Genomic DNA, 12,579 nt, shown 5'->3' with positions numbered 1-12,579 from the left:
GACCGGGTGCTGGTCAGTGGGACTAGGAGGGTGGGAATTTGTTACATCATGGACTAGTAGGGCCGAACTGGCCTGTTTGTGCTGTAAGTGGTTATATGGTTATATAATTAACGTTGGTAGAGATCTCATGGCGTCTCATGTAGGCCTTTAAACAGTGCAGCCATATTTCAAGCTTGATGGAAGCCTCGGATCCCTGGGGTCAGCCTCCAGCTTCTTCACTGGGATTGCCTTGTCCATGGCAAGTAATCATATTGTAGTGTGATCAATAACCACAAGCAGGCTCGAAGTGAGTGATTAAAGTTTTTAATAGCCTGAAGTGTCAGGCATACATTTACATGCTGCTGGCCTGGATCCAAGGCTGGTATGAAGGGAGGAGACTAGGATTATTAGACTTTATTGGGAATCTTATGGGGAGGAGTTAGGAGGCGTTATAGGGTCAGAGGCGAACCAGCCTGTGAGGTCACCTCCTGCACTACCATGTTCCTCCATAGTGTATATAGGTTTGCAATAGTTGTTTGTTACTAGCCTATCTGTTGAGAAAGAAATGGAGAGAAATAAAAAATGAAGGGAAGGATCAAAGACAGACTATGCAAAGGTGAGAGCAGACTGGAAATCAGCAATCTACTATATAAACAATGAATGTGCCACATAAAACAGCATAATTCTGACATCTTGTTTTAGAATACAATCAAATCTATGAGTATCATGTTCAAATATTAATATCCCAAACATTCAGCAGGATTAGATGGTGTCTATTATTTTTCTGAATGAAACCTATTTTAAGAACACCTTCTATTGTTTCTACAGGACAGAGTGGAGAAACTGGTACACAAAATAGAAGATCTACAGAGAGGTATAAATGAATTTATGAAAGAAAATGCAGACCTAAAGGAAACAGTTGAAAGCAAAGAGGTGTGCATAATTCTGAGATAAAAACTAAAATTAAAACCACTTTATTTTTATTTTCCTGAGTAATGTCTAGTTATTGATTGGAGTGGACAACAGAAGTTTTGCTTCCTGAACACTTTTGTGTTTATTTTGTTTTTTTTTGTGCTGGTGATTCCAAAATTCACCTTAAAATTTTACTATCACATACTGTTTTTTAGATATAACCGATATTTTTTTGTCATTTCCTGTCATCCTTAAGTATACTTCAGCATTCAAAGCCATGAAGAGCAATATATCATTGAAAATTGATTTTCTGCATTTGCCCTTGGACTTCTTCCCTGCTGATCTTGGTGCAGTCGGTGACAGACATGGCAAAAGGTTCCACCAGGACATTGCAACCATGGAAAAGAGCTATCCAGGCAACTGGAATCCATCATTGCTGGCCAACTATTGTTGGACACTGACACAAGAGGCATCAGATATTGAGTACCTTCAAAAATCAGTGGCAAAACATTTTTAGGTCAGTTGAACCTAATTTAACCTAATGTGTCAGCATTGTAGATCAGTCACTGTGTTCATATCTTGTATATCTTGGTTTACTGGGGTTCTGGAGGATTCTTTACACTGGCGGACTCCAGTGGCCATGTTCTGGTTATTTTGCATCCTCAATATATATAGTTAATAAACTAGCTTTGAAGTTAGTCCATTTGCTTTCATTTATCTAAACTCGCAACGTGGTGTCAGAAGTGAGATGTCCCTGATTTTTCAAGGGTGAATGTTTTTCATCCGGGGTTTTTTGAGTGAGAACAACTAAGCCAGCCACAACAACACAGCTAAACAGTGAATATAATGGATGGATTCCAGAAGCCCTACCCACTTGTCTTTGAAGATAACATCACTGAAAACTAGCGGATCTTTGAACAAGAATATGATATTTTTGTTGCAGTGGTGAACTCTAACAAGCCAGCCCGTACTCGAGCATACATTCTCCTTAATCTAGCAGGACCAGAGGCCATTGATCTTCTGTGTATGCAGGAGAAGTGAAAGACTTCAGTGAGAGAGATCTAATCCTTGTTCCTGCAAAATCCAAAGAGAATCCTGAATGCCTAAAGAGAAAACCAGCATTACTATGGAAAGACACAAGTTCACCATATGAAATCAGAAAGCTGGTGAGACAATTGACTCATATGTCAGTGATTTAAGAATCAAAGAGAAAAGCTGGAGTTCTCTGTGTGGAGTTTATTAGTGATAGACTAGTCTGTGCTATTAATAATGACAATATGAGAAAGGAGCTACTGCCTGATAGTGATTCGACATTAGCTAAGGCTATCTCCATCTGTCAAATTCATGAGATGACCGAGAAGAACAACAAAACACTGGCTTCTCCACAGCACTCAGTCACAAATGTTGATGTGGCCTAGCATAGGTTCATGAGAAAACAAAAGTATGAGACAAAAATGAAGAACCAGCCTAAAAAAAAATTGTGACAAGTTTATTGTTAACTGCAGTAACAGTAGAGGTGATCATACAGCTCAAAGAGACAAATGTCCAACTTTTGGTCAATGGTAGCAAATAGAATCATTTTTAAAAATCCTGCAAGTCCAAACAACAGATGTAAATAGGAAAAGACCTAGGAGAACTGTTCATTAGATAGAACCAGACCAACCTGATAGCGATACAGATGAGGCATGTTACGGTGATGGTATAACTTTGCAAATGGCTGTTGATTCAACTGATGCACAGATAAAAGAAAATGATGAAGCTTTTGTCTCTGTGCAAGTTAATGCACTTCAGTAAAAATGAAAGTTGACACAGACACCAAGTGTAATGTCATGTCAAAAAAGACATTTGAGCAAGTAAAGAACAAATAAGAGCATGCATTAAATCCACAAACCTTATTGCATATTGGGGTAGCAAAATCCAAGTGGTTGGTATGGTTAAGTTGCAGTGCTACCTAGAGGGATGCTTATACATATTGTTGTTGCTCATTGTTCATTGCTATTGCTACGTGCCAGGTCAGCTATGTTGGTCACGTTTTCACATGTGAAGGCCTCAATGCTGACCCCTCCAAAACACAAGCAATCAGTGAAATGCCAGTACTAGGAGATATCCCAGTTCTGCAAAGATTCCTGAGGATGGTCAACTATCTTGGAAAATTTATGCCAAATTCCAGTCAGCTGACGGCTCTACTGCGACAACTACTACACAAGGACAATGAATGGACTTGGCATGAGCAGCAGCAAAATGCTTTTGAAGCACCAAAGAAGCACATATCCTGCCCACTGGTTCTGTTTTATTACGACGCCAGTAAGCCGGTGACACTTACCAGTGATACTTAACAATATGGACTAGTTGCTGCCTGTTTGCAGGAAGGAAAACTCATTGCCAATGCTTCACAAACACTAACTGACACAGAAACCAGATATGCTCAGATTGAAAAGGAGCTGTTGGCAGTGGTTTTTGCATGTTCAAAACTCCATGATTGTATTTATGGCAAGCCAGTGACCATAGAAACTGACCACCAGCCCCTGGTCACTATACTGAAGAAATCCATACATGTATACAAGCAAAAAACAAATGTACCTGGCTGACAGTCTGTCTTGAGCACCCAGGACTTCCAGAGTTCAGCAAGCTGATGAGGAAGACAACTTTGATGTGATGACAGTCAACAATATATCCTCTTCTCACTTAGAGGAGTTAAAGAGACATACAGCAGATGACACAACCCTGCAGACACTCAGTACTATCATTAAACATGAGTGGTCCAGCAAAAGTGTAGTCTTCCACATGCTGTTCATCCTTATTTTCCTTTCAGAGATGAACTAACTTTTGAAGACAGGGTCATCATGAAAGGCCAGAAAGCCATCATTCCTGGGTCACTACGAAAGGAGTACATCAGCATTATACACATAGGGTATCGTGGTGCAGAAGCTACTAAATGACATGCTCTGTCTGTAATTGCACAAAAGCACATCAGCAAAATGAACCACTCCTCCTTCATCCAGTTCCAGACCTGCCTTGGTTGTCCGTGGCAACAGATAGCTTTGGATGGCACTGTCAGCAGTATTTGGTGCTAGTGGATTTGTATTCAGGCTGGCATGAGATTGACCTTGTTACCTCAGCAATGAGGTAACTCAAGAGACAGTTTTCATTTCATGGAGTGCCACATGTCCTCATGTCAGACACTGTCTGACAGTTTACAAGCCAGTGATTCAAGGACTTTGGCATTCATTGGGACTTTATTCATGTCACTATCAGTCCGGAGTATCCTCAATCCAATGGGTTAGCTGAAAGAGCTGTCTGCAGTGCTGGGCAACTCATGGAGAAATCTCACAGAGATAGAATTGATGTTTTCCTCAACCTCCTAATCTCAGAAACATGTCACGAGATACAATGCTAGAGTCTCCTGCACAAAGACTAATATCAAGACAAACACGCACTACTCTCCCTGTATCAAGGAAATTACTTGAACCTCATATGAGTAAGCCACAAGAGTAGAATCCCAGCTCCTCAATAAGGAACTGTCACAAAAGTTGTGCTATGACATATCAAGCCAAACTATTCAGCCTTTAATGGAAGGACAGGTTGTCAGGTTGCAGACCCCGTAAGGTTACAACCAGACAGGCATGATAAAGGAGAGTTCCAAAGAGCCCAGACCTTGTCTTGTTCACTTAGAAGGAAAGTTATACAGGAGGAATTGGCGACACGCTTTACCTGTAGCTGAACCTGTGCTAGCCCAGCCCAGTTTAAGTGATACTGACTATCAGGATTCAGGATTCTGGAGCTGGGACAAAAGACTAAAACACTCCCACAAGAGTAGGACCGGAAAGGATGGATAACTGAGCAGTTTCAGGTTGAGGTGCCTCCAGTTGAGCCACCCTCAAATACAACTGAAAATCTGTATAGAACATGCTCAGGTTGTGTTAGTAAGCCAAATCCCAAATACAGAGACTGAATTGTGTTTTATAGCATATATATTTGTTTGGCTATAGTAATTTATATTCATATTGTTTACATGTAGTTGAGTGTTTTATGTTTCTCACCTAATATGGTTGTCATTTCAGTTACTGAATGTGCCTGCTAAATATTGGTCATTCTGTGACACTTTGTAAGCACTGAAGTTTAACAAGGTAATTTTGTCAAGGTATGGAGCATGAGCTAAAGATATTTTCTAGCTCCTGCTGTCAACTGAAATTGCTGTTTCTTTGTTAAATTTATTCAGTGGCTTGATATTGCTTTTTTTATGTTGGCTTTATAGCCCAATATTGTACTACAGTCCTCCAATGTGGTAAGCAACTTTGGCAGAGACCCGGCCGGGTCCTTCAGGTACAGCAACATCATCTGTCATTAGATTTATCTTGTGCTCGCACTGACCCTCTATGAATCCCATTATCCATGGATCTTTCCTGATAGCCTCTGCCAATGGTTCAATTGCTAGGACGAATAGGCCTGGAGACAGAGAGGGAATGTTGGTGATGTCTGTCCATTTGTACTGATTTTTGCTTGTGGTTTGTCATACAATGTTTTTATCCAGTTAACAAACATTTGTCCCATTCTAAATTTTTCCAGAACTTTAAACAGGAAAGCCCATTCTAGCCGATCAAAGGCCTTTTCTGCATCTAGTGAGACTATTATACTTGGATCATGCTTTGCCTGTGCCAAATGTATAATATTAAATAGTCTGCTTAAGTTGTTGGTGGAGTGCCTCTTCCTGATAAAGCCCACTTGGTCCTGATCTATCAATTTGGCAAGGTATCGACCTAGCTTATTGGCCAATGTCTTGGCTATTATTTTGTAATCTGTATTTGATAGTGAGACAAGTCTGTACAAGGATGGCTTCAGTGGGTCCTTATTCTTTTTAGGTATCACCACAATGATGGCTGTGAGAGTCCGCCTCTCTGCTGCTTGGTTCACTATCCCCATTAACAACGATATCAATAGATCTTTGAATTCCTTATAAAACTCAGGGGGTGGAAGCTGTCCTCTCCCAGAGACTTGTTTCTTTGTAATGTTCCCAAGGCCTGTTTGATTTCCTCACTGGAAAGTGGGGCATCTAATTCCATCCAGTCCTTCTGGGCCAATCTCGGCAGCCCAATCCCTGCCAAGATCTCCTCAATTGTATTTATGTCTCTTAGCACCTTGGATTTATACAATTTCTCGTAATAAATTTTGAAGGTGTCATTTATTTCTCTTGGATTATATGTTACTGGGTCCAGCCCATTCTGAACCACATTAATCATCCTTAAAGTTTCCTCTCCTCTCAGTTACCATGCAAATAGTGTTTTTTTCCACCTAGTTCGTAATTTCTTTGCATGGATGACAAGAGCATTTTTTCCACTCTGTACATTTGCAGTTTTGTATTTAAGTTTCCTGTTTTCCACTTCCTGATATTTCTCATTCGATCCCAGGTTTTTATATTATTTTTCCAATTTTGTGATCTCCTGTTCCAATGTCTCCTCCTCAGTAGATATACAAAATTGTTTGCCCCCTTAGATAGACCTTTAGTTAGTCCCATATTAAAAAAGTTGAGGGGCAATTTGTTTCACAAAACAGCAATTTAACCCCTTATAAAAGTACAGCAGTCTGGATTTTTCAGCAGCCTAGCATCAAGGCACCACCTATATGTATTTACCTGTTTTTCAGGCATTGTTATCTGCAAGGTCAACGGTAAGTGATCTGATACTAGCCTTGCTAAATATTCTGACTCAATCACTCTGCTTTCCAACGGAGCAGAAATCAGAAAATAATCAATTCTGGTGAGAGTCATGTGGCTTTGAATAAAAAGAGTAGTCCCAAGCCTGCAGGTTCCTCTGTCTTCATTTATCTATCAAATTTAATTGTTTCATAAAGGTTTTTGCCATTCTGGACCTCATCAATGTCTTTGATGTCTTATCTAGAATAGGGTCCAGGCAAAAATTTAGATCTTTTCCAATGAATATGTTCTGTTTACCCTCTGCAGCCCTTAGGAAAGCATTTTGTATGAACTGCTCATCATCAAAGTTTGACGCATAGAGGTTTAACAGTGTCCATGGTTCTGAATAAAATTGGCAGTTCATCATTACAAATCTCCCTGCCAGGTCTATAGCTCCACCACTCACCACCACCAGGACCTTTTTGTGTATTAAAATGGCTATCCTCCTAGCCTTAGAACTGGAGAAGGAAGAGAATACCTGCCCCACCCAGTTCTTTTTGTTTATCGTGTTCCTTTACATCAAGTGTGTTTCCTGTAGGAATATTTGCTTTCAATTCTTTAAGGTGAGCCAGGACCCTCTTCCTTTTTATGGGGCTGTTTAAGCCATTCACATTGATACTAATAAATTTGATAGTCTTATTCATTTGTGTTTCTATATCTTTTCACCTTCACTGCACCCACATTTGTTTGACTTCAATGGCACCCTCCTCACACCCTTCTGTCATTCATAGATTCTCCATGCCGATGTCCACACCAGCCACCAAGAGAAAAAGAAGAAGAAAAATAAACATGAGAAAAATGAAATCCCCCCCCTCCCTCCTCATAGATAAGCCTAGGTAAAATAAAATAAACCTTAAAAAACCCCAGTATATCAAAGTCAACAAACAAAACATTCAAAATATTCCCTTCTGTTTTGGCACCTCTCCTCTTCTATTTCGAGTCTCCTCATGTACCATCTCTCTCGTTTGGTCTGCGCTGCAGCCTTGTGTAGCCTCTTCCACCTCGAGCTTCCATTAAACTTAACAAGATGGGCAGGAAGAGCAAGAAGCAGGCGACAGAAGATTGGGACTGGCTAGAAGTGGCAGATTTGGACTAACTAAGTCAAAGATCAGTCAAGACTTTCTTCAGCCTGAATTACAGGAAACTGAAGCTATTTATCTGTATTTATTCATTACAGATTTAACATCCCAGCCACTTCTCGAAATGAATCAGTATATTCCTACACAAATCTGAGTGTTAAACACATTTTAGTCATCATCAAATGCACTTGCTTGCATCACTGTTACCTCTCCAGTTTCAGTCCTAACCCTGAGAACTTTAGCACTTTTATAAGACGATAAGACCATAAAACAAGAGCCGAATTGGGCCATTCATCCCAGCATTTCTTCTACACCAATTCAAATCACAATGTATGAATTTTTTCTTTCAACCCCATTCTCCTGCTGTCTCCCCAAAACCTTTAACCCCCTCACTAATCAAAAACTTATCTTCCGCTGCTTTAAATATACCCAATGATTTAGCCCCTACAGTTGTATGTGAAAACTAATTCCAGATTCACAACCCTCTAACTGAAAAAGAATTCTCCTCATCTCTTCTTTTATTCTGAGGTTGTGCTCTCTGGTCCAAGACTCTCCGACCATTGGAAACATCTACTCCATCTCACCCTTTTAATATTCATCACATTTTGATGAGATCTCTCTTCATCCTTTTACACTCCAGTCATCAAGAGTCATCAAGCACTCCTTGTATGTTAACAATCTCATCCCAGAGATTATTCACAAATAAACAATCTTTTGCAATCCTTCTTCCTATCTTCTATCTTTAATAAGTTCTTAACTTGTTTGAAACCAAAGTGCCATTTACACTCCTATATTTTATCTTGTTTAATTGTCATTTTTGTTCTGGGTAATTGACACTGGGCCTACATTTCCTCATCACACCAAATTAAAAATTATTGAACTTGTCTTTAAATTTTATCATTCCACTCCTGCAGTTACATTTTTTGCTTCTTCATCTCTAACCCTTGCCATAGACTACCACTTCCTTCTCCACCACTCTTCAGATTAACAGCAGTGGGTGGATCTTAGTGTCTCAACCTTGCTTTCTGGAATTCCATCCTTAAAACACCTGAATCATTTTCAAATATTCTCAACAACCACCTTATAGCAAAATGTTTAGTCATTCCTAATGCTTGCACAGTGGCTTGCTAATTTCTCTGAATATTTTTCATATTCAGCATCTATTTAATAAACATTTTAAATATATTTATCAGAAAAATATGCAATTTGACAGGTTGATCCTTGATATAGATGAAAGAAATATTTCAATGGGCCACTAGATCTGAATTTTGTGGAATGATTATTTTCACTTAATCATAATTACTAAAGTTTGTAATAAAATATTACAGTATTCTGTTTGTTTTCTTTATAGAATATACTTTCTGAACTTCAAAGGCAGATAGCTAATGCACTTGCAAAAGAAAAGGAATGGTTAGAAAAAATAAACATCTTGAAGACAGAGCTTGAAGAGGAAAGGTAAATAAAACTAAATTTTAGAGGTAACAAAGAAAAGCTGCAGGGACTCAAGGGTTTATACAGCATCCATAGAAAAAAATTGAGTCTCAGTTAAGAGTCTCGATGTGAAATGTCAATAGCTAATTTCTCTTCCACGGTTACTGCCTAACCTGGTGAGTTCCTTCCAGCATCTGCAGTTCTCATGTTTCCAAAATTTTGGTGGTACTCAGCAGATCAGATTGCTTGATTGGAGAAAGAAGTGCAGGTAATGTTTTTGGAAATGACATCAAAAATGTCACCGAAGGTAAAATATATTATTATTAGTGCATTAATTAGGTACAACGAAGAATAACAAACTAAATATGACATGTTTGCTTAGTATTTGCTGAGTAAATACAGAGGTGATTAAATGAGAAAAAAGAGTGCAAGGCTAAACAGGTGTTAAAGGGACAAGAAAAAAAAGAAAATTCTGTATTAGGAAATATGCATCAGGGTAAGGCTGAAAATCTTGAAGTAAACATCTAAACTTGGAAAATATTAAAATTATAGAATCATGTTTTTTTACAGAACTAACATATGCTCTTAAAAATGAATAGTAATAATAGTAATGTAAAACAAAATGAAAAAAAACAGACATGTTGAATCATCACACCATGTTTGAGGAACACTAATGTTGAATCACAAACAAATATGCTCTAGAATCTATGTTAAAAAAATTAAGAAAATATTCACACTAAAGTGTGGTTAATTTTTAAGACCAGATGGTTTTCATTCTAAGGTTTTAAAGAATTTGATTAGAACATTGCAGGTAACCTAAATACAATTCTAAGCTTTTCCAATTTAGGATCTGTTTCATTGGATTGGAAAATTGTGCCTGATACTCCATTTTTTAAAAAGTTGAAGGAAACTACAGAATTGAAGATACTAGTTTTTGAGAAATTAATCGAAGCCCACAATTAAACAAAGAGTAATCAAGAGAAATTCCTCTTGAACAGAATACAAGCATGGATTTTCAAAAGATAAGTTCAGTCCAAAGAACCTGATTGAAATTTTTGATGAAGGAACTGAAATGGTGCTACAGATGGACATTTGGATATTTTGATTTCTCCAAGAGAAACCAAAGTTGAATCTCTTGGAATTGAAAGCATTGTAAATTGTGAAATTCACTGAATCACGGGTGACAGAAAACCAAAATGGTTAGGTATGCATCTGAGGTAGTGTCCCACAAATTATTTAATTATAGGTATATCTATTTTTAATAATTTACTAAGATCATGGGATGAAAAGCCACATATATCTATTTCCTATTGCCATGCAAATAAAGTAACAATTTAAGCTATATTGATGGAAATTGGAAATTAAAAGATATTAATAGATTGGATGGATGATATGTATTGTATTTGACTATGGATGAATATTAAATTATTGATATTGGAAGACAATAAACATTAACCATCTTAATGGTTAGCATAGAAGCTGTAAGGGTCCAAGGAGACATGATGATTAGAAGATTAAAAAATGTCATACCCTTATTTGGTAAAAGGAGAAGGGATAAACCAGGCAATTACAGATTTGTGAGCCTTACATCAGTGGCAGGGAAGTTATTGAAAGAAATTCTGAAGGATAGAATGAATCTGCTTTTGGAAAGGAAGAGATTAATTAAAGAAAATGTAAAACACACACACACACACACTTCGAGGACTGATTTATTGCACTATCAGCTCTGCTTATATTCACTTCTTGCCTCTGACGACAGGAGTGACATCCTCTTAGCACCGACCTCTGACTGGCTGGCATTCCCACCATTGCCCGCTGTTTCCCGCGGGATGACAGCTGTTAGTCCCTGCGGGGCCCTCGCCGTTACCACATTTTGTGAGCTGGGTCATGACTGAGTTTGAGGACCACAACATGACCCCGCCCCCCCCCAAAGAACTGGTGATCAGAGTTTACGCTGCCACTTTGGGCGGCCTACAGGGGCTGAGTCTCAACTGGCTCCAGTTTCAGGTAGGTGAAGGTTTCCTCTTTGCCAGCAATGTCCAATACACACGTTGACCCATTATGCTTCGCTCTCCAGAGCACGTCCACCCAGGCTGCGACTTTCCTGGGGTAACTAAAGTCTTCATTGGCGAATAAGAGTTGGATATCCTTGAACAGCTGTTCCAAGAAAATGCTCAAAGAGCAAGCAAGGCCTGTGCTCCTCAGTGAGTGCGACCATCTCACTCATGAGGTCGGATGAGGCCCTGTCCTCTAAACCATCCATGTGAAGCAAACAGGTGGCATTGTCAAGAACGGGGAAAAGCTACGGATGGTGGTCAACTATAGACAGACCATTAACCGCTTCACGCTCCTGGATGCGTACCCCCTGCCACGCATCACGGATGTGGTGAACCAGATCACCCAATACCGCATATTCTCCACCATTGACCTACGTTCGGCCTACCACCAGCTCCCGATCCGCCGTGAGGACCGACCATTCACGGCCTTCGAAGCGAATGGGCAGCTGTATCAATTTCTCAGGGTACCATTCAGGGTCACGAATGGTGTCGCGGTCTTCCAGCGGAAAATGGACCGGATGGTGGACCAAAATGGGCTAACCGCTACCTTCCCGTATCTGGACAATATCACCATCTGCGGCCACGACACACAGGACCACGGCGCCAACCTAGACAAATTTATTCAAACTGCTCGTTGGCTGAACCTGACTTACAATTTGGACAAGTGTGTCTTCCGGACCACACGACTCGCGATTCTAGGTTGTGTGGTGGAGAACGGGATAGTCATGCCAGATCCTGACCGCATGCGTCCTCTAATGGACTTACCCCCCCCCCCCCCCCCCCCATACCCAGAAAGCGCTCAAACGCTGCCTGGGCCTTTTCTCATATTACGTCCAGTGGGTTCCACACTTCGCCGACAAGGCACGTCCTCTTATCAAGACCACCTCCTTTCCCCTCTCGACCGAAGCCAGAGCGGCTTTTGATTGAATCAAATCCGACATCCCCGCTGCGACGCTGCACGCGATCGATGAGTCTGTCCCGTTTCAAGTCGAGAGCGATGCATCCGACTTCGCCCTGGCAGCCACCTTGAACCAGGCTGGTCGGCCTGTAGCCTTCTTCTCCAGAACCCTCCAGGGTCCAGAGAGTAGACACTCCTCAATCGAGAAGGAGGCCCAGGCCATAGTTGAAGTGGTGCGTCGTTGGAGACATTACCTCGCTGGGAGGCGCTTTATACTGTTGACTGATCAATGCGCAGTCTCCTTCATGTTCAGCAACACCCAGCGTGGTAAGATAAAAAACGACAAAATCGCCAGATGGAGAATCGAACTCTCCACCTTTAACTATGACATCCTGTACCGGCCTGGTAAGCTCAACGACCCGCCTGATGCACTCTCCAGGGGGACGTGCGCCAGCATACAGATGGACAGACTACAGAAACTCCATGAGGCTCTCTGTCATCCAGGGGTCACTAGGTTTGCCCACTTTGTGAAGG

The 12,579-nt window shown here is 40.4% G+C and overlaps 1 protein-coding gene across 4 annotated transcripts in view; it reads left to right on the top strand.

Annotated features, from left to right (window-relative positions):
* Positions 1 to 12,579, top strand: part of sycp1 (synaptonemal complex protein 1) — a 207,880-nt gene that overhangs the window by 90,464 nt on the left and 104,837 nt on the right. For all 4 annotated transcript variants that reach the window (XM_069941423.1, XM_069941421.1, XM_069941424.1 and 1 more), the window contains 2 exons: positions 808 to 912; positions 9,011 to 9,114. In XM_069941423.1, the coding sequence (XP_069797524.1) occupies positions 808 to 912; positions 9,011 to 9,114 (209 nt within the window). The remainder of the gene's footprint in view (positions 1 to 807; positions 913 to 9,010; positions 9,115 to 12,579) is intronic.

This window comes from Narcine bancroftii, chromosome 5, assembly GCF_036971445.1.
Source record: "Narcine bancroftii isolate sNarBan1 chromosome 5, sNarBan1.hap1, whole genome shotgun sequence".
NCBI lineage: Eukaryota > Metazoa > Chordata > Chondrichthyes > Torpediniformes > Narcinidae > Narcine > Narcine bancroftii.
The sequence above is the reverse complement of the archived record's forward strand: the minus strand, read 5'-3'. Positions and strand labels throughout refer to the sequence as shown.